This window comes from Mesocricetus auratus, unplaced genomic scaffold (assembly GCF_017639785.1).
Source record: "Mesocricetus auratus isolate SY011 unplaced genomic scaffold, BCM_Maur_2.0 Super-Scaffold_100018, whole genome shotgun sequence".
NCBI classification, from domain to species: domain Eukaryota; kingdom Metazoa; phylum Chordata; class Mammalia; order Rodentia; family Cricetidae; genus Mesocricetus; species Mesocricetus auratus.
Genome location: NW_024429199.1, coordinates 44,387,168 through 44,414,774, shown reverse-complemented (window position 1 = coordinate 44,414,774; position 27,607 = coordinate 44,387,168). Strand labels below are relative to the sequence as shown.

The 27,607-nt window shown below is 46.9% G+C and overlaps 2 protein-coding genes across 2 annotated transcripts in view; one reads left to right on the top strand and one right to left on the bottom strand.

Annotated features, from left to right (window-relative positions):
- Plg (plasminogen) overlaps positions 1-3,804 on the top strand; it is a 37,139-nt gene extending 33,335 nt beyond the window's left edge. Inside the window, exons 18-19 of the mRNA XM_040758172.1 lie at positions 3,072-3,217; positions 3,389-3,804. Of these exons, the coding sequence (XP_040614106.1) occupies positions 3,072-3,217; positions 3,389-3,550 (308 nt within the window). The 3' untranslated portion in view covers positions 3,551-3,804. The remainder of the gene's footprint in view (positions 1-3,071; positions 3,218-3,388) is intronic.
- Positions 3,805-4,442: 638 nt separating this feature from the next.
- Slc22a3 (solute carrier family 22 member 3) overlaps positions 4,443-27,607 on the bottom strand; it is an 84,796-nt gene continuing 61,631 nt past the window's right edge. Inside the window, exons 6-11 of the mRNA XM_040728172.1 lie at positions 16,845-16,942; positions 16,514-16,728; positions 10,006-10,114; positions 9,234-9,346; positions 7,269-7,368; positions 4,443-5,839 (exon numbers count right to left, since the gene is read on the bottom strand). Coding sequence (XP_040584106.1) covers positions 5,779-5,839; positions 7,269-7,368; positions 9,234-9,346; positions 10,006-10,114; positions 16,514-16,728; positions 16,845-16,942 — 696 coding nt within the window. The 3' untranslated portion in view covers positions 4,443-5,778. The remainder of the gene's footprint in view (positions 5,840-7,268; positions 7,369-9,233; positions 9,347-10,005; positions 10,115-16,513; positions 16,729-16,844; positions 16,943-27,607) is intronic.

The following is a 27,607-nucleotide window of genomic DNA, read 5'->3' as shown; positions in this document are numbered from 1 at the left end:
CATCTGTCAGACACAACTCTGGGCATGTCTGTGAGAGCGTCTCCAGGGGGCATTTAACGAGGAGGGCAGACCCACCCAGAGCTGGAAGCCCAGATTAAATAAAAGGGTAAAGGGGAGGCAACCCATGAGCCTCACAGTCCTTCCCTTTCTCTGTTTCCTGATCCTTGGTCACCATGATGTGAGCAAGCAGCCTCCTGCTACAGTTGCAGGCTCGGCTGTCACCACGCCACGAGAGACTACACAGGAACCATAAACCAAAAGAAATATCCCTCCCTTCTGACTATGTGTTTTCTCACAGAAACATGGCAAGGATCTTGGTTAACTGAGAGGTTAGCCAACTTCTTTAAGCATCAGCGCCCACATCTGTACTACTTTATAAGGCCGTTGTGGGTGTTAACGATATTTTATAATTTTTTTTTGGTTGCCAAGACAGGGTTTCTCTGTATTGTTTTGGAGGCTGTCCTGGAACTCACTCTGCAGACCAGGCTGGCCTCGAACTCACAGAGATCCACCTGCCTCTGCCTCCTGAGTGCTGGGATCAAAGGCATGCACCATCATGCCCGGCCGTTATTCTATAATTAGTACACTGCCATCGCTGTCATCATCACCCCCAGCACCATGATCTTCATTGCCTTCATCAACACCATCACTATTATCAGTGTCTTTGCCTCAGCCTCATTGTCACCATCACCAACACCACAACTATCGTCAACGCTCCCACCTCCGCACCAGTGTCACCGTCACAATTATTAACGGCCACCGCCACCAGCAACATTTCTATTTCACCATCTATCACCACCACGGTCACCACGACCTCCACCCTCACCACGGTGACATCACCACCATCGCCACCACCCCTTCATCATCAGCGTTGCCATAGCTACCAACACCACTACTGCACCATCTCCATCATATCTCCATCACCAACATCTCCGACATCACCCTCACCTCCATCACCACCGGCGTTTCCACCGCGCCATCAGTACCACTGTCGTCATCACTGTCACCGTTGTCACCCCCACCATCGTCATCACATCCCCAGAGCGGTGAACTCAGCCACACCTGATTTCCCCAAGCCCATCCACTTTCCTTCCTACCCTGCCATAGATCTCTGACACCATCCTGTACTAAGCTCTCTGTCATTTCTGGCCCTGTAACACATCTACTGGGAAAATGATTCTTAGGTGAGTCACGTAGCTCTAGCTCAATTTTTTTTTCCAAGCTCAATTTTTTTCCACATCATCTATACTAAGTCAATCAGTGTTCTTAGTTTCTTAGATCAGAATTCTCCCTCTCTTTACTTCATGCCCTGGGCTTGCCCAGGGTTTCATACTCCAGTGCTGATTGGCTGTTGAGGCTGGGGACTCATCCGAGTGGGCTGTCCTCCTGATTTGCAAGGGTCCCACTAGTGCTAGGCTTATAGGCCGCTTACAAGTAGCCCCAAGGCCCCTAGAGATGCCTTCTTGACTTCGGCCACCTGATGGCAGCATAACTTCATAGACCATATAGACTTCCTGTCACCCAGAGGTACAGAAAGTGAAGAGCATCTACGCTGCAACAGATTCAGGCTGAGTCAAGCATTTTCAGAGGGTTCCACCTCCGTTCCCGTACTTGGTCCAGGAAAGGCCCACACCACCCCATCTGTTCCCATGACAAGTCTAGTGACAGTGTCTGGGGAAGGGACTGTCTGTTATTTCTTGGCTGCTCTATGCTAGCAAAGCAAAGGTATGCTACAAAACCCTAAGGAAAGCTGGGGTTGCAAACTGGCAATCTGGGTCGAGTGCAGAATCACGGAGAAGTCCTGGGTGGGTCCCTCTGGACAATGGCATCTCTGGCGGGTCTGAGATGTTCAGTCTCAGTCTGGCACACGAAAGCTGCAGCTTTTTCACACAAAGAAGAAATATGCGTCATAAAACAAAGGGATCCCAATGATTTACACCTACTACATTAGCTTGTGTTTGAAAAGTTACGATATTTTAATGATCGTGCAATGTGGACACTCATAAGGTTGTTAAGGACTGACGTTTTTAGTGGGTTTTTACTGTCATAGCAGTCTAGAAAATAATCGGGCGATTAATATGTGTATATCACATCTGAGGACTGAGACTTAGGAGAATATCACGCGGTGAAGGTTAACTGAAGGAGTGGAGATGTCGAGCCTTTGTGAGCAGGAGGGGGTAGGGAGAGCTTGGTCAAGAAGTACACAGATACTGACCTCACGGCCCCAGGTTCCAGGTAAACACTACAACCACACCAAGTCTCATTTCCTTAAACGCTATCAAGAATCAGAGGAGTACCTACTCCCTAGAACTAGTTCAAGAATTAAATGAAATTACACCATGCCACCAGCTTGTTCCTGGAACAGTTAATTCTTAGTAAAAGTTACTTTATGGTTTGCGGAGGCCATAAATACACATGATATAAAGTGGACTGTTTGAAATGTCTGTAGTTCATTTACAATATTGCACAACCATCATCGTGTTTCTAGAACACATTTCCCTTATGGAAAAAGGAAAACCCTGTGGTCACTAAGCAGCCACTCTCCATTAAGCTCTCAGGGAGACTGTAGCATTGTTAAAATGGCCTAGGGGCTGAGAAGATGTTTCATTTGGTAAAGTGTTTGCCATGTAAGCGTGAAGACCTGATTTGAATCTCTAGAACCATAAATACAGACCTGGTGGTATGTATTCATAGTACCTGGAGGTTGAAACACCTGGTCATCCAGAATAGCCTACTGAGCCATTTCCAAGCCAGTGAGAAACCCTCTCTCAAAAACATGTAAGGTGGATAATATTGGATAATATCCTAAGAAATGGACCTCTGGTCTACACACACACACACACACACACCATAACCCCTTCCCCCCATGAAGAAGCCGGGAATGCCGCAGCAGGTCTTGGGAAGGGAACGTCTTGTATAATGCTTACAACTTAAAGGCTAAAAAGTGTTAGCAGCGCTTCCTCGTGCTACTCAACCACACAAAGAAGAGTCCTATAACTTCCACCCTCATTCTGGAAGTTTCCTGGGGACCCTGTATGGCCTGTTAAGCACGTGTTTACCGTTCGTCACAGGGACCTTCGGTGCCGGCCTTCTCAAGGAGGCGCAGCTGCCCGTCATCGAAAACAAGGTGTGCAACCGCTATGAGTACCTCAACGGCAGAGTCAGGTCCACAGAGCTCTGTGCCGGGATTCTGGCTGGTGGCACCGACAGCTGCCAGGTAAGAAAAGAGACCAACATGGTCTTGGGTTGACCCATCTCTACCTCGTGGGATTTCAGTCCAAGAGGATTTGACAACCCTGGGCCTGAGAGGAAACCAACACAAAGACGACATCCCATAATATAAAGTTGTGGCTCAATCCTCATGCGGACTCTTTCCTCCTTCATCTAGGGTGACAGCGGAGGACCTCTGGTCTGCTTCGAGAAGGACAAGTACATTTTACAAGGAGTCACTTCTTGGGGTCTTGGCTGTGCTCACCCCAATAAGCCCGGTGTCTATGTTCGTGTTTCACGGTTTGTTAGCTGGATAGAAGGAGTCATGAGAGATAATTAATTGGGCGGGAGGCAGAGCAAAACATCTCCTCACTAAAACGTCCTAGAAGCTGGAATGTGGGGAAGGGACTTATGTTGCTTGGAAATAGACAGTAATCAAACAGAGACACTACCCTGAACCCCTGCCTCCTGTCACCCCTCAGACCCTTTTTTGTATTATTGTGGCTAAATTTTTTTCCTGTCCGTGGACTTCTGGACTTTGTGATAATAGACCAACACTGCTATGGCATTTGTTGAAAATAAACTCTATACTTACTTTGTTTTGAGTTGGTTTTGGGGGGAGGTAAGGGAAGTCTTTGACAATTTCATGCTCTTTTGTTCACCCTAACAACTTAAAAACAGCTGACTGCAGGGACTTGGCTTGTCTTTCTAAGGGCCAGGTGCCTGCAGGACTAAGCAGATGGTAGGGTTACCAAGAAGGTCTCAGTAAGTCACTGTATATTGACCTCATCAGCTAATGACAGCCTTGACACACATCTTCAATGTCTGCTTTTCTGGCACTGAGGAGATTGTTTTCAAAGCCACCACACGGACGAGGAGTCAGAGGAATGAGTTCTATTCTGGGGACTGAAATCTGCTCCTGTCAACTGGCCTCTAGCCCACATCCCGGAATGTGAAGCTGGGTCGTGGCATAGACCAGGCGATGGAAACCTAACACAAGACCAGCTGAGGGTCTGGATGTTATTGTGGGTCACAGCCGGGTGCACGAACAGCGTCGGGAGCCCATAAAGGAACAGCAAGCCAACAGTGGAGCAATGTTCCTTTTTTCCCCAGTCTGGAGACAGTAAGTAGCGCACACTGTTACGTGGGGTAGCAGCGCACACTGTTACGTGGGGTAGTGTGCTACTGTGACGCACGCTCAGAGGGAGGAGCAAGGGATGGGTATTTTTAGAAACAGTTTAAAAATTGTTTATTGTTATGAAACACGTCAACTCCAAATGCAATCCAAAGGCAACAGTAAAGTGGACATGAGCCGTGCGACAGCAGAGAAAGGCCAGCAGGCGCCTGTGCACACAGAGCGGGTGCGGCATTGAACACCCAGAAGGCTGTCGAGAGACGGAGCACTCGCACTCGGTTCCCATGTGCTTTGAGGATTACAGTGTCATCACACACATGTTCTATGGTGTCGGAAACACACACGTTCTCCACAGATGTATTTTCCCCTCCCACCACGGGAAGGTTTTCCTTTAGTGCTAATGCTGTCTGTCCATGCCAAAGATTCAGCCTAAGATCTTGAGAACAGCACGCGACGTGGAACCCTGGGTTTGCATTTGAGCCTCGCACTTGAAAAGTCTTGATTTAAAAAAAGGAAAAGTTTCGATCCCTCACTAGTCTCTCAAGTCACTTGTAAAGTGGCTGCCAACTCTTTCAAAGTGTGGACACGGTTGACTTTCCCCTTAAATGAAAACAACCCCCCCCCCCCAAGACAAGTCAAAAGTGCTGAGACGGAATGGAAACTGGCTGTGTGTGTGTTTGACTCCCAGCCACAGGCACCATTGGAACTGAATTCACAAATGGGACATCATTATTCTTTTACTATTCAAATTCTAAGACCCAAGAAACCATAACCCATGTTTTCTCTTCCTCAGTAAAGAGTCTGTGGTTACAAGGGTCCACTGAAGGAGGCACAGAATATCGGGGGTCTCAGGACACCAATATGACTTTATAATGATACAGCCAGGTTCTCACAACGTGGGTGGGAACCACACGGGGCTTGGGGACGCCACACCTGACATGTCGGCTCTGTGAAGGCGTGTGTTTTGAGTTCAAAGGAGGCAGGACTAGCAGCCCTCAGACTCCTCAGAACACAGCTCTCTGCTGTCTGGATCAATCTGCTGAGCACACTCTGTGCACGTTCCCGTCCTCGGTTTGTCCATCCTGCCTCCTGGATGGGGCTGTCCTGAGAACCAGTTGAGGCTCTCTCGTCTCTCCTTAACCCAATGTGTCAGAGACATTGCTCCCAACGAAAGAAAGCCTATGCAGAATCTGTGTACCTATAGGCGCTTGGCTAAACAGGTCAAAGATTATGTGTTCCCAGAAGCTTGGGTAGCATGATAAACCTTACTCATCTATACCATACAAAATCTCCGGCGTTAAGGTTCCTTGGAAGGGCGCCACGCGGAGGAGCTTGAAGCACACCACACAGGTGTATTCCCACCAGGCTCAGCTTCTCCTGGGTGTGGGTGGCACCCGCACAGCGTCGGTCCCCTCCAGGTGACATGGGGGGCCTCAGACATTAGAACTGGAAACCTGGGTTTTCTTTCTCCTGCCACACTGATGCAGTTGCGAGCTGCCAAGGCAAAGGAGAACAAGGGAAGCCCTTGTGAAAGATCATGTAAGAATTAGATTACAGCGGTTTTCAACCCGTGGGTGGCGACCCCTTCGAGGGCCGATCGGCCCTTTCGCAGGGGTTGCCAAAGGCCACCTGCGCATCAGGTCGTTTACGTTACGATTCATAACGGTAGCAAAATTACAGCTGTGAAGTAGCAGCGGAAATGATTTTAGGGTTGGGGGTCGCCACAACACGAGGAGCTGTGTTAAGGGGTCCCAGCACTAGGAAGATTGAGAACCACTAGGAGATAGGTTCCGGCTACTCCTCGCCAGCATGGCTTGTTTCATCAAGCACACAGAAGCTCTCAGTGTGGACAGAAGACCCATCCCGTCTGGTTTCAGAAGGAAGCATGCTAACGGGATTTAATAACCTGGTGCTAGGTAGTTTTAGTTTATAGTAAATAATTATGGCCCATCTTGATTTGTAGAACTGTAGAGTCTACTTCGTTTTCCTTTTCTAAATTCTTTTTTAAAAGAATTTAGATTTGTTTTGTACGTGTGAGTGTGTTGTTTCCACGTCTGGAAGTGTGTGTGTGTTCCTAAGGGAGTCAGAAGGGGGCGCTGGATCCAATGGAACTGAGCTACAGGTGGTTGTGAGCCAACGTATGGAAATTAATCATTATACAGCCAAAAAAACAACGCAGATATTCCTGTCAAAACTTGATCTCTCTCTTTTGCTGTCTGTCTGTCTGTCTGTCTGTCTGTCTGCCTGCCTGCCTGTCTGTCTGTGTCTATTTATCCACCTGTCTACCTATTTACTGTCTGTGTGTCTACTGTCTTATCTTTATTTCTAACTTGTATTTATTGAGTAATCATTTATCTATTGTCTTAAGTTTTTATCTAATTGGTATGTATTATTATTTATCTTACTTTATTCCTATCAATAATCCAGCTCTCTTTATCTGTCAATATGTTCCCATGTAGCATTGTTGGCGCCTTTTGAAATGATGCCCCCCCCCCCATTGCTTGCATTTCCCTTTGTGGTGGATCTTGGAGGAACATCTGTGTCGTTCCATAAGACAGACACTCCTGTTCATCCCAGGGGGTGGCCCATACTCTGATGCCTCGCCGTCTTTCCGTCGTCAGTCCCTCGCCACTTTCTGTCAGTCCCTCGCCACTTTCCGTCAGTCCCTAACTCGTACACATTTGGGCTTTGCCACGGTCCCATCATCAGCCCCTGGCTTAAATCACCTCTGGGTTTCAGCACCTTACTAGGAAACGCTTCCCAGTCACGTTTTAAAAATAGCCCGCATTCTTTTTATAGCTCTACACTCCTCTGCACTAACCTTTTTAAATCTTTTGAACATTTTAAGGCTAAATTAAATGAAGACTTAACTTCATTTCCCTTGTGGATAATCAATGGCCCCGTGTTGAATCTCGTGTAGTACCTGCCAAGCTTTTCCACGTCATCCACCGTCTCCGGCAAGGCGATGCCCTTGGTTTCAGGCAAAAGCATCACGAGGCCACCACAGACAGACGCCAGGATGCCTGCCAGAGGGGGAGAGACATGCCCGCTTAGGAACACACAGACTGACCCTTCCCGCCTTTATGTTCGCTCCCTGACCTCACCTGCCTCCAACGCCGCCGCATTCCTCTGCTTACCATGACCACCTTGCTGGGTTCAGCACAGCTCCCGGTCCCTGTGCTCCTAGTGTACACCACAGTCATGTGATGGTAGGGGCAAACACTGAGAACTGTAGTGACTTCACTATGCAACCACCATTGATGGGGCGGGCACACACAGGTAAACTGTGGCAGCCATGACATCACTAGCCAATGCCATCTCATGGGTACCGGCTGGGAGGCTGCATGAAATATGTGACTATGCTTCCAGGGCTCCTGGCAAGTAGCAGATACTCCAGGCCTCTGCTGTTCACTGGGAAGGCAGAGTCAGTCTCTCCCTGGACAGGTGACTCCCCTCTGCCTATTATCTTTCTGAGACCCCCCTGTCACATTACACCTGAAGGCCACTCTCTGCCTCGGGGCAAAGCCTCCCCTACTCCTGTCCTTGGGGACTCTGCACTGCAGTGTTTAATCCACTTCCCAGACATCTTCAGTCTGCTGTCAGCAGCGCTCAGACACGCTAACCTCTTCTTCCATGGGCTACTGACCCCATACCAAGCCCTGGGTACCACCTCCCTTTGCCGGTCTTTGGAGCCGCACTTCTGGGCAAAGCATTCTCTCCTGTTTCTTTGCCATGGCCACAGATTAATCGATGTGCCGGGAAACTTCAACCACTGCCTCCTGGCAGCGAAGAGCTGGCCTTTAGCTGTGCACATGCCCACAGTGCCAGTGCTCCTGTGTGCTCAAGCCACCAACCTGACCTCGTTGTACAACGCACTAGAATAAGATGCGCAGTGGCCCTCCAGTCCGCTGCGTACCCCTCACAGAATGCACGAGGGACGTGGATGACAGGGCACATGCAGAGTAATTTTGTGTCCACTATTTTTTTTTTTAACAAAACACTTTTAGCATCGAAGCTAATTTAGATACTGAATATTTTAGGAACTACAATTAGCTTCCAGGCCCATCTTTAAACACAAGACAATGAAGCTAAAATGTAGTCCCTGGAAATTGATGTTTTCATTTTCCAGTGTCATAGAAGAATTCCACAGTGTTTGATCCTAACTTAGAACCTAATAAAGGAGGCCGACACGAACACTCTTCATCACAACCTGTTAATGTGGAGTGACTTTAGGCCGGTTGGCATTCTGAATGTACTGATAATCATATTGGCTCTTTAAAACCCAAACAGTCATAAGAAGATGGAATGGATGCCGTCAGCATTAAACCCAGTGACCAACACAGGTTCTGTAAGGCATGAATCAGTGAGAGCGGACTTGAGGCTAGCACGAAAATGAGTCAGTAAGATATCTGGCAGACAAGTGTGAGGTCCTGAACTCCAGCTATAGAAGCAAAGCAATCAGCTGAGAACAGCATAGTGGTAGCATAGCAGAATGGTGGTCGCATAGTACCATGATAGCGTGGTAGCAAGGTAGCATGGTAGTTTGATAGCATGGGCGCATGACAGCACGGTATCATGATGGTAACATGGTCGCATCACAGCATGGTATCATGGTGGTAGCATGGTATCACTGTGGTAGCATGAACTTGTAATTCCAGTGTTGTGAATGGATCCCCGAGACTCACTGGCTGGCTACCCTGGTCCAATTAGTGAGCCTCAGTAGAGACCTTGTCTTGATAAACAAGGTGGCTAGTTCCTGAGACACAATCCCAGAGGTTGGCCTCTGGCCTCTGCAAGCATGTACACACATGTGCCTTTGCACCCACATACACATGCACACCAGCCCTCCACACACTCAGACCCTCTCCCCCCACACACGAAGTCTTACCAAAGATGATCAGAGGCAATTCTAGCCACACAGCTGCTAGCCGGAAGAGTAGAAACGGAGCTATGATACCCCCAAAGTCACACAAGCCCGAGCAGAGCGAAACCCCAAAGTTCCTGCAGATTAAAACATACTTTCAGATGAAAGCTTTTTAAAACAAATTCAGAATAATAAAAATATCCAGGCACACTAAATTACAGAAGCTGTGTCAATACTCCCTGCATTTTCAGCTCTGACAGCTACTACCGCCTCGTTCCCCTAAACAAGCCACTCCCATTCTGTTGTGTCTGGCAACGAGGCTAGTGAGGAGGTGTCTCCGGCACTGGTGAAGAGACGTTTCCCCGTCAGCAGCTCCGGAGCCTGCCAGTCCATGCATGACACTCAAAGCTTAGTTTGGTACTCTCCAAGGTACGCCCGTAGGAATAGCGCGTCGGGCAAGAAAGTCAACTTGCATGAGCCCTGAACACCAGCTGCTCACAAAGCAAGACATGTGATGATGTCAAAATAGGCTTAGCATCCTAGAGGATGCAGCCCCAACTTACAGTCTAAGCAGGCATGCCAGGGAGCCTTCTGCTCCCAAGCTAGCCCCTTTCACAAATCACGGCTACTGTCCCAGGACGTGCTTCTGACATCAAACGTGGCAGATAACAAATGGGAGCTACAACTCAAAGCCCATTGTCTTACGGGGTTGAACTGAGCCCAGGTTAATAGATCATCAACCTTGGAAACATATGGCTATAGTTAGAAGAAATGACACCATATATGCCAGAATTACCGTAATGTTGTCGGATACAACTCCGAATTTACCAAATAAACGATTTCAAAGGCCATGGTTATCCCTAGTCTTCCCAGGGTAGCCACTGCAGTCCTCAGCCATGGTATCCCTGTGAACAGAGTGTTTAGAAGGGGGCAGTCAGGGGTCTGATGATCTCATTAACATTTTACAAAACAACGAAAAGCGTCCATTGGTCCCCCCCCAACCTAAATCCTTGATAGTCTGAAGACAAATGGTAAAAACTTTGCATGTTTTAGACAAGTTGCATCAATACTCACTCAAGAGCTAACATTTAGTGTATGGAAGATGCTTTTGTGAGCGGAGAGACATTGTAGAAATACAGTTAAAGGACTGTGTGCTAGCCGGGCGTTGGTGGCGCACGCCTTTAATCCCAGCACTCGGGAGGCAGAGGCAGGTGGATCTCTGTGAGTTTGAGGCCAGGCTGGACCAACAGCCTCCAAAACAATACAGAGAAACCCTGTCTCATAAAAACCAAAAAAAAAAAAAAAACAACAACAACAACAACAAAAAAGAACTGTGTGCTAAGCAATCACTACACTGAAGTAATGTCCCAGGCAGTGCCGCCCTAGGGAGCCCTAGCGCATTAGCCTCAATCTGGAAGGAAGTCTCTCTCTGTCCCCTGGGAACCATGGCTACAGTCAGACATCCATCTTCACTCCACTCAGAACCAGACAACTGTTGTCCTCAGCTAGGCTGGTTTCTAGTGGGAGGGAAGGCTTTGAGAGCCGGGGTTCCTGGAAAGGGACTTTGCTTCCGTGTTATCCCCATGGCATGCGTCATTCATCGTCTTTATCCCCAGCCGTGCTGCTTCCTCCAGGAACTTATCTGGAGAGAGCCAGACCCGTACACACAAACTGCTCACTTTAAAAATTAGATTGCGCCGGGCGTTGGTGGCGCACGCCTTTAATCCCAGCACTCGGGAGGCAGAGGCAGGCGGATCTCTGTGAGTTCGAGGCCAGCCTGGTCTACAGAGTGAGTTCCAGGACAGGCTCCAAAGCAATACAGAGAAACCCTGTCTCGAAAAAAACAAAAATTAGATTGCTTTGCGATCACCCGCTCTCACCGAATGAAGACAGACCTCTGTCTTCTACTGTAACAATGGGACACAGCAAATATTCTCCAGGAAACATTGCCTTTCATTTATTTTAAGGGATGAAGGAATTCATCATTTTAATTCTAAAAAGTCAGGCCTCTGAATGTCTTACAAGTTAGGCAATGTTTGTCATCCTATCCTAGAGGACCGGTATGAGGCCATGGGACTGAATGGAGACTGTATCTGCTGATCAATGCACACACAGCCGGGACACCAGCAGATGTGCACCAGCATCTCTGGACACAGAGGTTCACACGGCATCGGATCATTCTCCCATCTCTTAGTAAACATTGCATCTCCCTGAAGGTGTAATTAGGCATTATTATCTTGTGCTGAGGCTTGAACCCAGGACTTTATGGATGGCAAGTAAGCACTCACCTCTGAGTGAGACAGCAGCCTTTGGTTTTTGAGACAAAGCCAAGCCCAAGCTGATCTTGAACCCTCAATCCTCTGGTTTCATTCTCCTGGGTGATGGATTCTAGGCATTTAGGCATACACCACCACACAAGGCATGGTTTGGTTTGTATTTTGAGACAGGGTTCCTTTGCATAGCCCTGACTGTCCTGGAACTCGCTCTGTAGACCAGGGCCTCCAACTCAGACAGATCTGCCTGTCTCTGCCTCCTGAGTGCTGCGGTTAAAGGCATGTGCCACCACCTCCTGACACCATAATTTTTTTTGTAGAAAAGTAGCCACAATTAAGGATGATGAACAAAAATTCAAGCTCAGCAACCTGTGCTCACTCTAGGGAATACTCAACAAATTAAAAGGCCAAACTACAAACTGTCAGAAAGGCAAGCAGAAACAGAGGTTTTAAGAGCCCAGATCATTGCTGGGAAGCTCCAGCTGAGATTTAGCTGCAATCTGGACGAGGCCATCCCAGTGCACTTGATATATTTGCATATGGGACACCTGCAGCTGTCGCAGCCACAGTTACATCGGGGAGTGAGGTAGGACAGAGCTGCGCTCATGCACTAGGCTGCCACCTGCTCAGACACAGAACAGCTGTAAACGTGTGATTTATTTAGGCTTTGCTTTCTCACGAGAGCCGGGAGGGGGCAGGAAATGCATTCCACGCTTGTCCATCAGTGAGCAGTTGCTGCTGAAGACGGAATGGAGAGGGAAAGCGGAAGCTCACCCACAGGCCCTGGGTCACAGCTGATGGGGTGATCAGGGCAGCCACAGAGGAGGCTGTCTGCTTCCATGGAAGCCACTGTCCAGGGCAGGTGCAATGGGCAGGGTCTCTTTTCACTATAGCAAGATGGTTACTGTGAGTCCCACCAAGAAGTTCAATGTCTATTTGGTTTATAACTGAGGCTTAAATAGTTCAATGAAAAAAATTAAGACTAAGAAACTATTAAAACACATCCATGCTCTTTCTATACATACATACACACACCGCCACAATCATAAAAAAATACTTGCTTAGTTTGTAAATAACCAGTCAATTCGATAGAACAGGAAGTGTTATCAGTTTGACATCCTTGCAGAGGAAGTTGTGTGTTCTACAAGACCTTGGTCTAAAGGCTTTCAGTACACTGGCACAGAGCTTTTGTTGGGAGGGGAAAAAAGGCCCCACAGATACTATATGACATTAACTTGCAAACAGTTCATTAACAGATGTAAATTATGTGTATTTATGTATGGAAATGAAAACAATTGACTGTCCTGATAATAGACATTTTTTTGATGGTGAACACAAACCAAAGTAAAAAAAAATCAAGGATGGAGGATGTAGCTTAGATAGAAGAATGTTTGAACAGTGTTTACAAAGCCATGGGTTCCATTCCCAACACATATAAACTGGGTGTGGAGGTTTCTGGAGTCCCAGCACTCAGGAGGTAGAGGCAGGAGTATTAGGAAGTTAAGTGTTGTGAGATATTTGAGCAAGCTGTGTAAAGATGTGTTGTTGTTTTACCTTGCCTGCCATCTGATTGGTTTAATAAAGAGCAGGATGGCCAATAGCCAGGCAGGAGAGAATAGGACGGACTTCTGGCAGAAAGGGGAACTAGGGATGAATCTAGGTGTGTGAGAGAGATGCCAGTGAGACATGGAGGAAGTCAAACATACAAAATGGAGGAGAGGTAAAAAACCACATGGCAGAACGAAGATAAATAGAAGCAGGTTAACTGAAGTTATAAGAGCTAGTTGGGAACAAGCCTAAGATAAGGCCAAGCTATATTAACAATAATAGTAATAATAATATTAATACTAATAATAAAAGTCTCCATGTCATTATTTGGGGTCTGGCAGCTCCAAAAGAAAGAGTCAACTACAGTTAAGGTCATACTCAGATATATAGCCAGTTTGAGGTCAGTCTGGGCTATAAAAGATGCACAACCCCCCCCACTGTGTGTGTGTGTGTGTGTGTCTGTCTGTCTCTGTGTGAGTGTCTCTCTCTCTTTCTTCCCACACATAGATGAAAAATGACCATGACATCTAAACTCACTTCCCCCAGTCATGTGACAACACAGAGAAACGATTTTCCTCTACGAATGGGGACTTGCTCAGACAGCTAGAGTCTTGAAGCTCAGCTTTTGAAAAAAAAAGACATAGAATTTAAAAATACATAACTCTCACTCTCCTTTGGTTGTACCATCTGCGTTGAGTCCTGAAATAAAGTTTAGAGAAAAGTCCTAACGAAGACATGTAAATGTGGGACAGACAGCTGCACTTTCCACTTTAGAAATGAAGGTAAAAGAGAGCCTCATTCTGCAAGGGAGACTTGTCCCCACTCGGCTAGGTTTGTAGCCACACTGAGTAGTCACAATTGAGGATGACAGGTGGCTGTGTGGAGAGAAAGTGCTTTCTTTCCAGACTGCGGAAGTTTGCTTTCCAGACAGTGAATCTTAGGAGCTGGCCAGGAAGATCATTTCTTTTTCCCCAAGTTTATTCTCAGACCATAAAAAGAAAGGTTTTCAGAGAAGTGATGTTGGAGAGTTGACCTCAGCATTCTAGTCAAGCCCAGCTGAGAAGAAAGGTGTAGAAAAGCTTTCCTAATGCTGATTTCACAGTCTGTCCCAGGAGTCAAGTCCCAGAGCCCTTTCAATTGGAAGACGTGCTTGTGGCGGGAGGGGCTTCTGTTCCTATGTGGAATTCATTTTGGGAAGCTGAAACTTAAATTCTGACCCATCAGTCACAGCGGCCCCATGGCTGTAAGAGCACTTAGAGGAGCACGGTTTGATTCCCAGGAGCCACATGAAGAAGTCGAGTGTGGCAGTGAGCATTTGAGATTCCAGTGCTGGGGAAGTGGAGGCAAGGAGCTCCGGGGCTCACTGGGGCTCACTGGAGCTCACTGGGGCTCACTGGCCAAGCAGCCTTACCAACTTAGCAAACGGTGGGTCAGAGAGGGAACAGGTCCCAAGAAACAAAGCAGATGGTGCTGAGCAAGGACTCCCATGCTGACCTCTGGTCTACACATGACTGTGAACACCCACACCAACACGAGCACCTGCACACACACACACACACAGAGTGACAGAGAAGGAGAGGGAGGAAGGGAAGGAAGGGAGAGAAGGAGGGAGGGAGGAAGAGAGGGAGGTAGGGAGAGAGGGAGGAAGGGAGGGACAGAATTTCGAAGCCCATGCGTCTGTCTGTCTGTGGAGGCTGGAAGAGGGCATCAGATACCTTGGGGCTGGAGTTACAGGTGGTTGGGAGCTGCCCAATGTGGATGCTGGGAACTGAGCCTGCATCCTTTGGAAGAGCAGTCGATTCTGGTACTCTAAATCACTGAGCTATCTCTCCAGCCCCAGCTTCCGTAGCTCTTAAGATATGCTAACTATGTAGTGGCCTATTTGTGTTCCTTTGAGTTCATATTTACTCGGAAGCTTGGAATGTGATCATATTTGGGAATAGAGACCAAGAGGAAGAGTGTCACATGAAGACAGAGGCAAAGACACACCAAGAAATGGTGAGGGTGACCAGAGAGACACTGGAGATGCTGCTAGCTCGGCCACTCTGAGAGGACAGGAGGAACCCCTGCAGTGTACTTTTAGAGGTCAGCCTGGCAGGGCGGGCTGGCGGGGAGTCTGCTGTCCAGCCACCAGACTGGTGGAGATTCATTACTGCAGCCCTGGGGGAGTCAGATGCACTTGGATAAAAGGAGAGAGACCCGAGTTTCTGCTTTTCGTCAGCCATGGCAGCAGGATGGAGTTGCCCATTATTTACCTTTTCTGTTCTGAGGACTGGCATTTCTGTAGTTTTTTTCCCAAGTAAGGTCTAACCGCTACTTTGGGAATTCGTAAACCGGTGTCCAATGCTAATGAAGTCTCCTGTGGGTGTCTGCACTGAGCTTGTCAACATTAGCAGTGTCTTTCCTGACCCTGGGTATTCTCAAAGACAGACCGCTTCCTCTGTAGACACAGGGACTGCGGAGAACCTGGCTCCCTGCAAGGCTTTCATTGCACACCCAGAATACAAAAAGAAATGCCTCCCTTGATCCAACTCACACCTTGCTGGGGGCGTCCCAGTGACTTCCTCTCTGTAGCTCCAGCTGTGTTCTTTGGCAGAGACAACCTGGGCTATTGACTGAGCATCTGGAGTCTTTTGCAATCCTGTCTTCCTCCTCCTGACCCCCACCCACCCACCAGCTCTCAAGCCACAGAATATTGATCTCTGAAAGGAGCCGGCCTCCTCCACCCCAGCCAGAGTTCCCCAGCTGCAAGCAAGGCTCTGGCATCTCTCCCTCACACCATATCCCAAACCGCTACAGGTGCGAGCGGCTCACAGTCCGGTCTCCAGGAGCTCAGAGGCAGCACCAAGCAAGCCCCTGCCATGTCCTTTGGGGACAGTCGTGTTGGGGCCTGACTGTCCTCTGGCTTCCCCATACAGTTTCCAGCAATAACAAACAAGACTAAGTTCCTGAGCTCACAAAACTTTTCATGGTTTTGGGAAATAACAGGAAGAAACGGCTGTAACAGCAAGAAACGGCTCTAACTCCTCCCTTGGGCTCGCACACTACTTCTCCCTCCGCCCCTCCTCTCCCTCCCCTCCTTTCCCCACACCTTTGTCAATTCTATTAATTTACCACATCTTCCTTCTGTCCCTAACCTGGGGTGCAGCTTGGCATCTACAGTACGGTAGATGTGGGAAATATGTTAAACAATATCAGCCACATCGCCTCACCACCATGACCTAGATCCAGCATAACTCCCTTTTCATCAGTTAACAAACCTAACATCCCAGGACAGAGAGCTATCTGTGTAAGGGTCTCTTTAATCTTTCCACTCATGAAAATAGGGTGACATCACCCAGGTTTGCCTGGTGCCAGGCTTTTGAAGGAATGACCCAGTTTATAAAGACAAGTGACTCCCCCCACCCACTCGGTCATATGCAATCATTACATTTTTTGGTCAAGTTCTTTGGGAACCGTCGGCTAAATGTGAAGGAAGACTACCTTCGGGTAAGAATGCAGTGACCAGGCATGCCACCCCGGCCACTATATTGCTCGCTGCAAAGGGAAGGCGCCGTCCAAGACGCTCAATGGTCAGAAGGATCAAGAGAGCTCCAGGCAGCTCCACAAGCCCCGAGATGAAGAAGTCTATGTAGAGGTTGCCGCCGACAATTCCCAGGCGCATGACGAGTCCCTGATAGACCACAGCACTTGTGAACCTGCAAGACACCAAGAGACACCGGGGAGACAAAGACAGAGAGAACGGGGCCTGTGAGCAGAAGGAAACCGTAGACTGTGCCCTTGAAGCCGGCTTTGAAAGCCAGAGTCAACTCACCAGGCAAACATAAGAATCAGTGTGCATTTCCTCATTTGGGGAGTCCTCACAAGGTCGAGAAAGGATGGGTTACTGACTTCTTCATCTGTAACGGTGATCTAGGCGAGAGAGACAGATTTCATTAGCATTGTAGAGCGAGATGCACCTGCACCTGCATAATAGAAACTTGTGGCAAACTGTACGAAATTGAAACGATGTCCCTGAACTTCTTTCTGGGCCTTTCACAATTGGAAGGAGAAGAGTTCGTCTTCCAGCATTTTCAATAGGTCAGACCCACAGAAATACTGTTAACTCAGGTAAACATCTGAGGGTAAACCCAGGATCCATGCTGCATTGCTTCAGGACACAGTCTCTTTACATCTCTAGGTACCTTTCCCCTCAGCACCCAAGCTAACAACACTTGTGCCCTAGAAAACCTTCTAAACGTAAGGGTGTTATGGGGTTTAACTGCTGGCTTGACATAACCGTAGTAGCCCCTGAAAAGAGAGTCTTAGTGAGGAAATCTCCAGATCGTGTTGGCCCGTAGAGACAGCAGTGGGGGACTGTGTTGATGGTTAATCAAGGTGGGAAGATTAACTACGAAGGTTGGTGGTAAGATTAACTACGAAGGTTGGTGGTGCCATTTCACGGGCTGGACCCCAGCTACGTAAGAGAACAGAAAGGAAGCCCAGGACCAAGCAAGGATGCACAGAGTCTGTTTTGTTTTGACTCCGTGACCAACTGCTTGAGGTCCTGTCCTGGCTTTCCCGTACTGATGAACCGTAATCTGGAATTGTGAACCAGACAGATCTGCTCCTCTATAAGTGGTGTGTATTGGGGCATTTTATCAGAGCATCAGAAATGAAACCAGAACAGGTCATTTGCTGACCTGGGAGTTTGCAGGGTTAATGCTGGAGGAACTTGCACAGACCAACTTTGACTACCACCAGAAGAGAAACAGTTGAGCATCTGACCCAGAAGGAGTGAGTACATGAATCTGGACACTGATGTCCAACTCTACATTTTAATTGCTATACGATGAAGTAGTATATAGCATAACTTTATTTCATTAAAAGTGTCGTTTGATAACCTCATTCATAGTTTCCACAAGTGAGTGGGACCGTGATGATTATTTTTGCGCTTCTTTTTTACTGTAAATATCCACCTTTAAAAACCAGGTAGGTCTTTATCCTGTGAGTGGGAGAACATGAACCCCCGAACCCACACTAAAAGCCGATGTGGAGCCATGTGCTGGTGACTCTGCTTGAGCTTGGTCAATTAAAGACCCTCTCTCAAAAAACTGGGGTGAATGGCTCCTAAAGAATGACACCCAGGGTTAACTTGTGGACTTCAGAAACATGTACTTACACACACACACACACACACACAAGAATAAAAATTAAAAACATTATTTTTGTAACAAGAAATAATATTTCAAAGTGATAGATTTAAAATTAAATATCAGTGTACCTGATGGTCTCCTAACAGACCCTTCCCCTTTATACACAGGTACACACACACACACACACACACACACACACACACACTATCAATTCATGTTCTCAATGGAGCTGTCTTTGCCTTTGCTTCTGGTGATAGGCAAGATCTGATTATCACATGGTAATACTATCCTCTGACTTGGCATCTGTCCCAATTGAGCCAATGAGAAATGGGCATGTTACTCAACCTCGGCCAATGAGAAACATGAGTCTTAACTTGAACAAATTAGAAATGGGCATATGTCCCAGTATGAGCCAATGAGAAAATAAGCCCACAGCCCAGTTTGGGCCAATGGACAAAACATTCTGGAAAAATCCTTTACTTTGCTTAATTCAGAGATACCTAAAGGGATTCTCAACCTCTCTCTCTCTCTCTCTCTCTCTCTCTCTCTCTCTCTCTCTCTCTTCTCTCTCTCTCTCTCTCTCTCTCTCTTTCTCTCTCTGTCTCTGTCTCTGTCTCTCTCTGTCTCTCTCTCTCTGTCTCTGTCTCTGTCTCTCTCTCTCTCATACCCACATACTTCAGCTATATTTTAGCAGACACCTCATATCCATAGGGAACCAGGCTGAGAATGCAGCTGACTGGTCAGGGTGGAGACAGGGTTAAGTAGGTTTAATGAGTTGCTCAGACCCTGCCTAGGGTACCTCTGAACCCTGCTAGGTCTAGAATTCCAGACACATGAGCCAGTGAGTGTCTTTATTGTCCAAGAGCATTTAAGTTGGCTTTCTGTCACAAAGACTCCAACCCAGAACAATCTCTTGCTTAGGCCACTGAATATTTTAAGCAACATCATTTTATTGTTAAAATAACTGCTGCCATATTCTAATTCACTCCCATTCCAACTCACTGTAAACAATACTTGTTTCAGTGTAAAGTTCTAAGATTTGGGACAAAGCAGTGACTCAACTCTGCTTTTCAGAAGCCCAAGTTTACCATGTAGCCATATGATCACCTGCCAGGGGACCATGAACTCTTAGTAACAAGGGGAAGTAATTGGAACCACAACACGGTTCTTCCCTGCGCAGTGAATGAAGGGATTAATAGTACTGACAGGCAGGTAAGTATTTTGTTACAGTGCAGAGTGAACCCAGCTGGTCTTTGATTTACTAACATCGTTTCTAGTGACGCAGATATTCTGAAAGATGACCCACTTTCTGGATGTCCAAAGACCTCGAGAGACTAAGCCGTATCTTGGATGGAGTGTATCCAGCCGAGTCCTGCCAACTCATGCACGTGGTGTCTGGGCTGCTGTTCCTTTACATAACAACTCACTCTGTAGCTGTGTTTCTTTCCTATTGCCAAAGGGTACCTGACTTTTGCCTAGTCTGAGCCAGACACAAAAGACCTGAAATGCTATTTTAGATGGTTATTCATTTTTTTAAAAAATGCATTTTAATAAGAAGTGGACTCTATGCAATAAAACCCAGCAACTTAAAACAGAGCCCTCTATGGGGTCTGATTTATCTAGAATCATCTAACAATTACTGTGCCTACAACATGGCACATTCCAGTGACTCTCAGGTTCTTTCACGATGTCCCCAGATTCTACCCACTCTGGGTGAGGGTAGCCCTCGTCGGCTCCCTGTTGGGATGGCTTTTCTTTCTTAGGACCTCATGACTCTCAGGTTCTTTCACGATGTCCCCAGATTCTACCCACTCTGGGTGAGGGTAGCCCTCGTCGGCTCCCTGTTGGGATGGCTTTTCTTTCTTTAGGACCTCAGTAGACACAGACTCTAGAGTGGCCCTGTCTTCTAACCTCGGCTGCCACTCTGCTTTGTCACACCTCTATGGGTTCCAAGGGGATGAGCCCTGATTTGTGGCAAAAGGGCGGGGAGTTGCTTGTGTGATATTTGTCTGTTTAGGGGCCGGGTGCCTAGCAATGCTCTCATTAAAAAAAGGTATCGTCCAAGGTTCAGCTATGGATGCTGGCCTCCTTGCTCCTCACCAAGCTGAAGTGCTACTTGCTGTAATCATCCCTCCACTGTCTTCCCATTCTGCCAAGGCTGCATGGACCATCAACAGGGAGGCAGGCTAGGTTAAAAGACTACTCTGATTAACCCAGTAGCCTTTGTAATTCTTCCTGGCACCTTTCTGATATATTTCTTCAAGGTGAATTTTTAAATTGCCAAGAAAGATGAAGGCTTTATGAATAGCCATGTCATAAAAAATGATGCTAAGAGCTCCCCAAATGGAGAACTAGTTTTGGGTCAGAAAACAATACCCAGGTTGATTAGACTCGTGATTGATGTTTGGTTCACAATATGTGGTTTGTTTTTTTTTTGCTCAACGTGTTACTGAAACATCATGGGCTTGCTTTTTTATTCAGTAGTACAAGGATGCTAATACTCCATGATTTTGAAGATTCAGTTAGACACTGTGTACATGCAGACACATGTACATGTAAGCTGGATGCTGTTAATGTTAGGGTTTTTTTAAAAATAACATTTACTTGTGGGGGTAATTCACTCACCACTTACTCATAGCTACCAAAAGCACACAAACAGAGATACCCCAAAATGTCCTGTGACATGAAGCCCTTCCCAACATGAATTGCCACCACTCACTTTTAAAAAGTGCATTTCTCTGTGGTCTTTTGACTAGAACAACTACATTTCATATCAGTTTATCACCGTTGACCTCCCAGGCTACAATAAAGTGGGTGTGATTATTTTAAAATGCATACGCAAGCTAATGTGTTCAACAGGCTTGGTACATGGAGTCTATCAACAGCCCGCCATACCCAGGGTTCACTAATTACACCCTCTCCTAGGCCTCAGATCTCAATCTGTATTTCAGACTCCTCGGGGAACTAGCAGAAGAAACTGAATCAATGAACAGTCCCAGTCCATCTGCTGGCTGCTAAGCCTTAGCTCTTCCCAGAGCTCTGGATTTAGAAGAGGTGTTGGTCTCCCAGGCTCAGGAGGAAAGAACATCTCCTACATGCAGGATCTGCCCCAGGCAGGATGAGGGCACAGGGCTGCTGGTTGCATCTGCAGCCTTGTAAATCCATTTGGTAGTTCTCAGTAGGTGATTTACAGCTGAGATGTCCATGAACCTTCCACTATCACGATGTATTCAATGATGATGTCATCATAGGTTGACTACAGGCTCCACCCTCTAGAAGCTTCTATTCTCTAAGTCAATGTGAATCAATGAGTGATTGAAAGTTTGAGGCTTACTTATTTGAGCAGTCAGGAACCACCTCAAAGCTAAACTCCCAAGTCTTACAGTCAGGTACCCAGCAGAAGAGGGCTTCAAGGTACTAGAAGGGTGGCCAGAGACTGCTGAAGGATACCCAGGGTCTTTCAACCACTGTCTAGTGGGTGACTCCACTATTCAGACAAAGGCCAGCCCCAGAATCACCAAAGGTTCTGGTGTCTGACATGAAAGAGCTTTATCTCATTCCTGAGCAGAAGAGCATCACCTGCTCTCCATGAAGAAACACTAAGCCAAACTAACCACAGTCCACACTGCCTGCTCTCCATGAAGGAAACACTACGCCAAGCTATCCATAGTTCACACTGCCTGCTCTCCATGAAGGAAACACTACGCCAAGCTATTCGCAGTCTATACTGCCTGCTCTCCAGGAAGCAGAGCTGCCAAGCTACCTTAAGTACTTTGAAAAACTTATAAAAAATCTACTAGACTATAAAACAAGGACAACAAAGCATTTACTACATAAGAACTCATTAAGAAATGTCTATATTGACCCTTATATCCAAGGCTCAAGGAACATCAAGGAGAAGGAGATGGAGGAGTGTAGGAGGCAGAGGATCAGGAGGTGTCTTCTGCTTAAGAGGTGTCTTCTATATGTGACAGGGAAACCACACCCATGAAATCCCAATAGCATGGCTGCCTAAACAAGACTGGGGGAATGACAGCCACAGTTGACATGCCAACCTGGATGGGGAAATCTCACAGAATCCCACCACTAGAAGAAGAGCTATACACTGCTGAGAGCAGGGGAATGAGTCTGCTCCATGAGATGGCCCCTGGTCGGTTAACCAATCCCAAGCAGTCAGCTCTAAGTCCACATACACATAAACAACACTAAGCAAACACAGTAGAGTGTCCGTATGTGTACGTGTGTGTGTGTGTGTGTGTGTGTGTGTGTGTGTAAAACAATAATACTTAAAGAACAGGAGGCCATGGATTTGAGAAGGGCTTTAGAAGGAGTAAGAAGAGGAGAGGTGGTAGGGAAATGATACAAATATACTACTTATATCTCTGTAATAAAACCCATATTGTTTTTAAAAAAACAATGAAGAAATATCTGTGTGTCAAGATGTTTAGGAATGATCAGTGCTTATCGTAATTAAGGATGAACTGAAGTCCCCAGGACTAGGGCTACAATAAAAATAAAATATGAACCACATAGATGAACTGACATTGCCTAGCGGTTATGACACAAATAGTAAAAATAACAGGTGAAATTAATCATATTGATATGTTTTACTGACCCTAATCTAATTTAAACATTATCCATATGACGCCATTGATGAGGCATTTGTACCATTTTGGAACAAATCTTTGCAATTCATTTTGTAGTTTTCTGTCGCAATAAATCTCAGTATGGACCAACTGAATTTTTTCCCGGACACATGAGTACTGATACCCTAATCCTGGGGATCTTCTGCAGCTCCTCCGTGGCTAAGATCTATTCTGAGAGCTCTTCGTCCCTGAAGAAGCCCCTGTCTTCACCCGTGTGACTAGGCATTCTGCTACAGAACCACCATGGTGCCTCCCAGCTGAGGCCTCCCAGGGACTGGCTGCAGCCAGAGCCCCAGTGAAGGCCCAGAGCTGTGGCTGTGTATGAGTCACATGGATAGATTCCTTCACTTCTTAGAAGCAAAGCTGGAGACATTTTTATTTTTATGCTTTATTAGGCACATTGATGGAAGAAACGCCTTCCAGGAAACAAGAGACAGCACTTGCTTCTAAAACTCTAGTGCCCAGGAGACACAGGACGTGTGGGAAACACAGGGGTTTGATGTCAGGGGACTAAATTAGACATTACTGAATTTGGCCAGGAGCACCCATAGATGCCCATAATCACCACGGAAACAGAAAGATCTCAGCGTCAAAGATCAAGAAGGTCCAGTGTCTTCAACAACAGTAGCCCGCCTGGCTACACACGGACTTCAGTTCTGAATAGGCAAACTGGGTGCGACGCTAGACAAGGGAGTGTCGTTTGGTTTGGGGAGAGGGAATAAAAGGTGCCATGACAAGCGAAAGCAAGCCATCTCTACATATACAACGAAACAGCCCAAGCCCACCCATCACAGTTCCCACCGTCCCTGTCCGATGCATCAGGGGTCACTGCCCTAAGAATTAGGCGTTTGACGAGTTGATGAGTAACAAGCGAACTCTGCTCACTGGCCTGGGATGTCCGCTCCAGCAGCAGGCTTCTCTCGCACCTGCGCTGGCAGCGCTGCAGGATGAGGTCAGCAAGGGGAACTGCTCACACACCACTCAGGACGAGGGTAGTAAGAGCCAGTCCAGGACGATGTTCTCTAAGAGTCAGGGTGGGGTGTGTGCGCCAGGGGCAGTGATCTCCTCACAGGAAGGGGCCGGATGCCCCTCCTCCCTCCCTTCCTACAGTTCTCACAGACAGGAGACCCTGCATTCCGCCTCATGGCCGCCACCATGTTCCCATCCCTCGGTTCCTAGTCACCTCCTCCTGTCCTACGGCCGGGGTGTCATCCCCCAACCCTGGATCCGAGCTGGTCCCTGCTGGCTCCCCTGAATTTCTTGACCCAGTGAACCCCGTTCCTCAGTGCTCAGCCTTCCCCTCTGTCCTCAGCGTGTGCTGGGAAAACTGGTGGATTCTCCACCTAAGAAAAGGGTCCTCATATTTGCTTCTGTGGGGAATTGTGTTTGGGCTCTGTCACAGTTGTGTCTAACAGTTATAAGCACAAATCTCCTTTGCCGTAACGAAATAGAAGTGTTTTTCTTCCAGTCACCGCTTCTTGATAGAATCCTCCAATACTCTCAGGAGGTTTGTTTTCCTTTGTTTCTCTTCTCTTTTGCTTCCGTAAGTGCTGGCTAATCATCCCCAGTGTCTTTTGCCAGATATTTCTGAGTCCTCTCTTCTTCGACAGCCCACTGCAGAGCACAATGAGGCTGCCCTGCTTTGTCCCTTGTGCCAAGGTGGGGCCAGTTCTGCAAATCTGTCAACGGGTTGTGACATAAAACTACTGTGGCACGACCCTCTAGAACTGCTCAGTGCTCCAGAAAGTGGCTTCCAGGACTACAGGGCAGGACAGCCTCCACTCTCCTCTGTGAACCTGCAGGGCATGCGCAGGAATAAAGCCTGGGTTGTTTTAAACCCGGAGCCTTAGGTGGTGTTCATGACAGGTGTAACCCCATGTTCTCTGCTCTTGACTGGGTGTGAAGCGACCATGCTGTGCTGTGACTTCTCTGCAATGGGGGACTGCAGTCGGACTTGAGAGCCAAACACTTTCCCCTGAAGTTGCTCCCATTCTGGCATTGTACCACTGCAAAGGGGACAAACCAAGACAGGCACCGCTCCCTTAGTGACCCCCGCAGGCTGTCTGTGTCCCAGTTGAAGCTTGACCAGTGTGCACTAAAGCCATTGAAAACTGGAATCCAGAAAACCAGGCGGCAGATCCAGTTTATAAATTACAGTAGACTCAGAAATTGTAAGGGTGCAGTCATGTGTCTGCTTGTTAGCTGGTCTTCAAACTGGCTCAGTTATGGAACAGACTGGGGGAACCCTGAACTCAGGTAACTGTACCAGCACAGACAGATGGTGTCTAACTCCACTCTGCACCCGAGAATAAGTAATGGTCACCAAATACCCTCACAGGGGCCCTTGAGATCTCTTTAGAATCACCTCCCTTCCAGTATTTCACTTGGGAGTGCTGAGAAATTACCCAAGAAACTCGGGTATGACTGAGGAGTGTGGAGATCCGTTTACATGGTCTACAATGAATGCCCTAATCCTTAGATGGGGTCTGGGACTGGCCAACTATTTCTCTTTCTGGGTCTCGGTTTTCAAACTACTCTGAATACAGTAACTTACTTCTTGCTGGTGCATTCTTGTTGCTCATAGCAGAAGCTTTTCTAGGGGAAAAGGAGACACTTGAATGTGCAAGCCATGAGCAGGTGGTTCCCACCGCCCTTGAGATTCCAGATTGGAGCTGTGCCGAAAGTGGAGGGACAGACACAACCATTCGGCTAGGACTGACGTCATTGCAATGTGTGTTAATGCTACGCTGTATTATTCCTGCCTTTATGAGCGGTGACTGGATTTACTCCAGGAAATACATAGGTTGTTTTTCATAGTTGATAATTTTACTGGCCAAGATCTCAATTTGAATGCCTTTTGTGTGTGTGTGTGTGTGTGTGTGTGTGTGTGTATGGTGTATGTGTGTGTGTTCATGTATGTATGCGTGTGTATGTGTGTGTTCATGTATGTGTGTGTGTATGTGTGTGTATGGTGTATGTGTGTGCGTTCATGTACGTATGCGTGTGTATGTGTGTGTTCATGTATGTGTGTGTGTTGTGTGTGCACATATGCATGCAGGTGGAGGCCAGAATTTGATGGCAGATGTCTTTCCAAATTGTTCTCCACCTTATTTTATAAAACAGGATCTCTCACTGAATCTGGAGCTCACTGAAACCGGTTGCCCAGTAAATGCCAGGGTCAGCCTGTCTCTAAGCCTCCAGCATTGAGGTTACAGATGTGTGTGCCACACCTGATTTTACTTGGTGCTGGGGATCTGAACTCAGGTCCTCATGCCTGCATGGCAAGCACATTACTCACAGAGCCACCTCTCTACCCCCCTCAAAGTCCTCGAAGTTTATTCATAAAACAATCAAAATTAAAGCATGCCAGGGCTCACTTTTTGTCAACACATAAAGGGAAAGCCTACATTTAGTTTCCTTAAACATGTCTATAAGAGGAAAGAAAGTATAGTGTAATAAAGAGCACTTTTAGGAGACAGGAGAGATGGCTCAGTGCTCATGGGAGCTTGCTGCTCAATCGTGAAGCCCGGAACCCAGATCCCAGCATACACGTAACAAGTTGGGCTTCTTGTCCATTCATCCTTCCAAAGGGAGTTGGACAGGACAATCACAGAGGCTTGCTGGCTTTCAGCCCAGCCAATAGAACACAAGCTCAGATTCAAGGAGAAAGCCTGTCTCAAAGGAGTTAGTGGACAGTGATCGAGGACTGACTGCACCAGACACCCCTTATCTGGTCTCCATGTGCACAGGTGTGTGTACCCCTCACATGTATGTACACATACATACACACAATAGACACATGTACACACTCACAACAGACACATGTACACACTCACAATAGACACATGTACACACTCAAAATAGACACATGTACACACTCACAATAGACACATATACACACTCACCATAGACACATATACACACTCACAATAGACACATGTACACACTCACAATAGACACCCATACACACTCACAATAGACACATGTACACACAATAGACACATGTACACACTCACAATAGACACATGTACACACTCACAATAGACACACGTACACACTCACAATAGACACATGTACACACTCACAATAGACACATATACACACTCACAATATACACACATACACACTCACAATATACACACATACACACTCACAATAGACACATGTACACACTCACAATAGACACACGTACACACTCACAATAGACACACTTACACACTCACAATATATACACACATACACACTCACAATAGACACACATACACACTCACAATAGACACATGTACACACTCACAATAGACACACATACACACTCACAATAGACACATGTACACACAATAGACACATGTACACACTCACAATATACACCCATACACACTCACAATAGACACACATACACACTCACAATATACACATATACACACTCACAATATATACACCCTAACAATAGGCACATATACACACTCACAACATACACATATACACATGCACAATAGACACATATACACACTCACAATACACACATGTACACACTCACAATAGACACATATACACATTCACAACATACACATATACACACTCACAATAGACACATGTACACACTCACAATAGACACATATACACACTCACAATAGACACATATACACACTCACAATAGACACCCATACACACTCACAATATACACCCATACACACTCACAATATATACACACTAACAATAGGCACATATACACACTCACAACATACACATATACACACTCACAATAGACACATATACACACTCACAATAGACACATA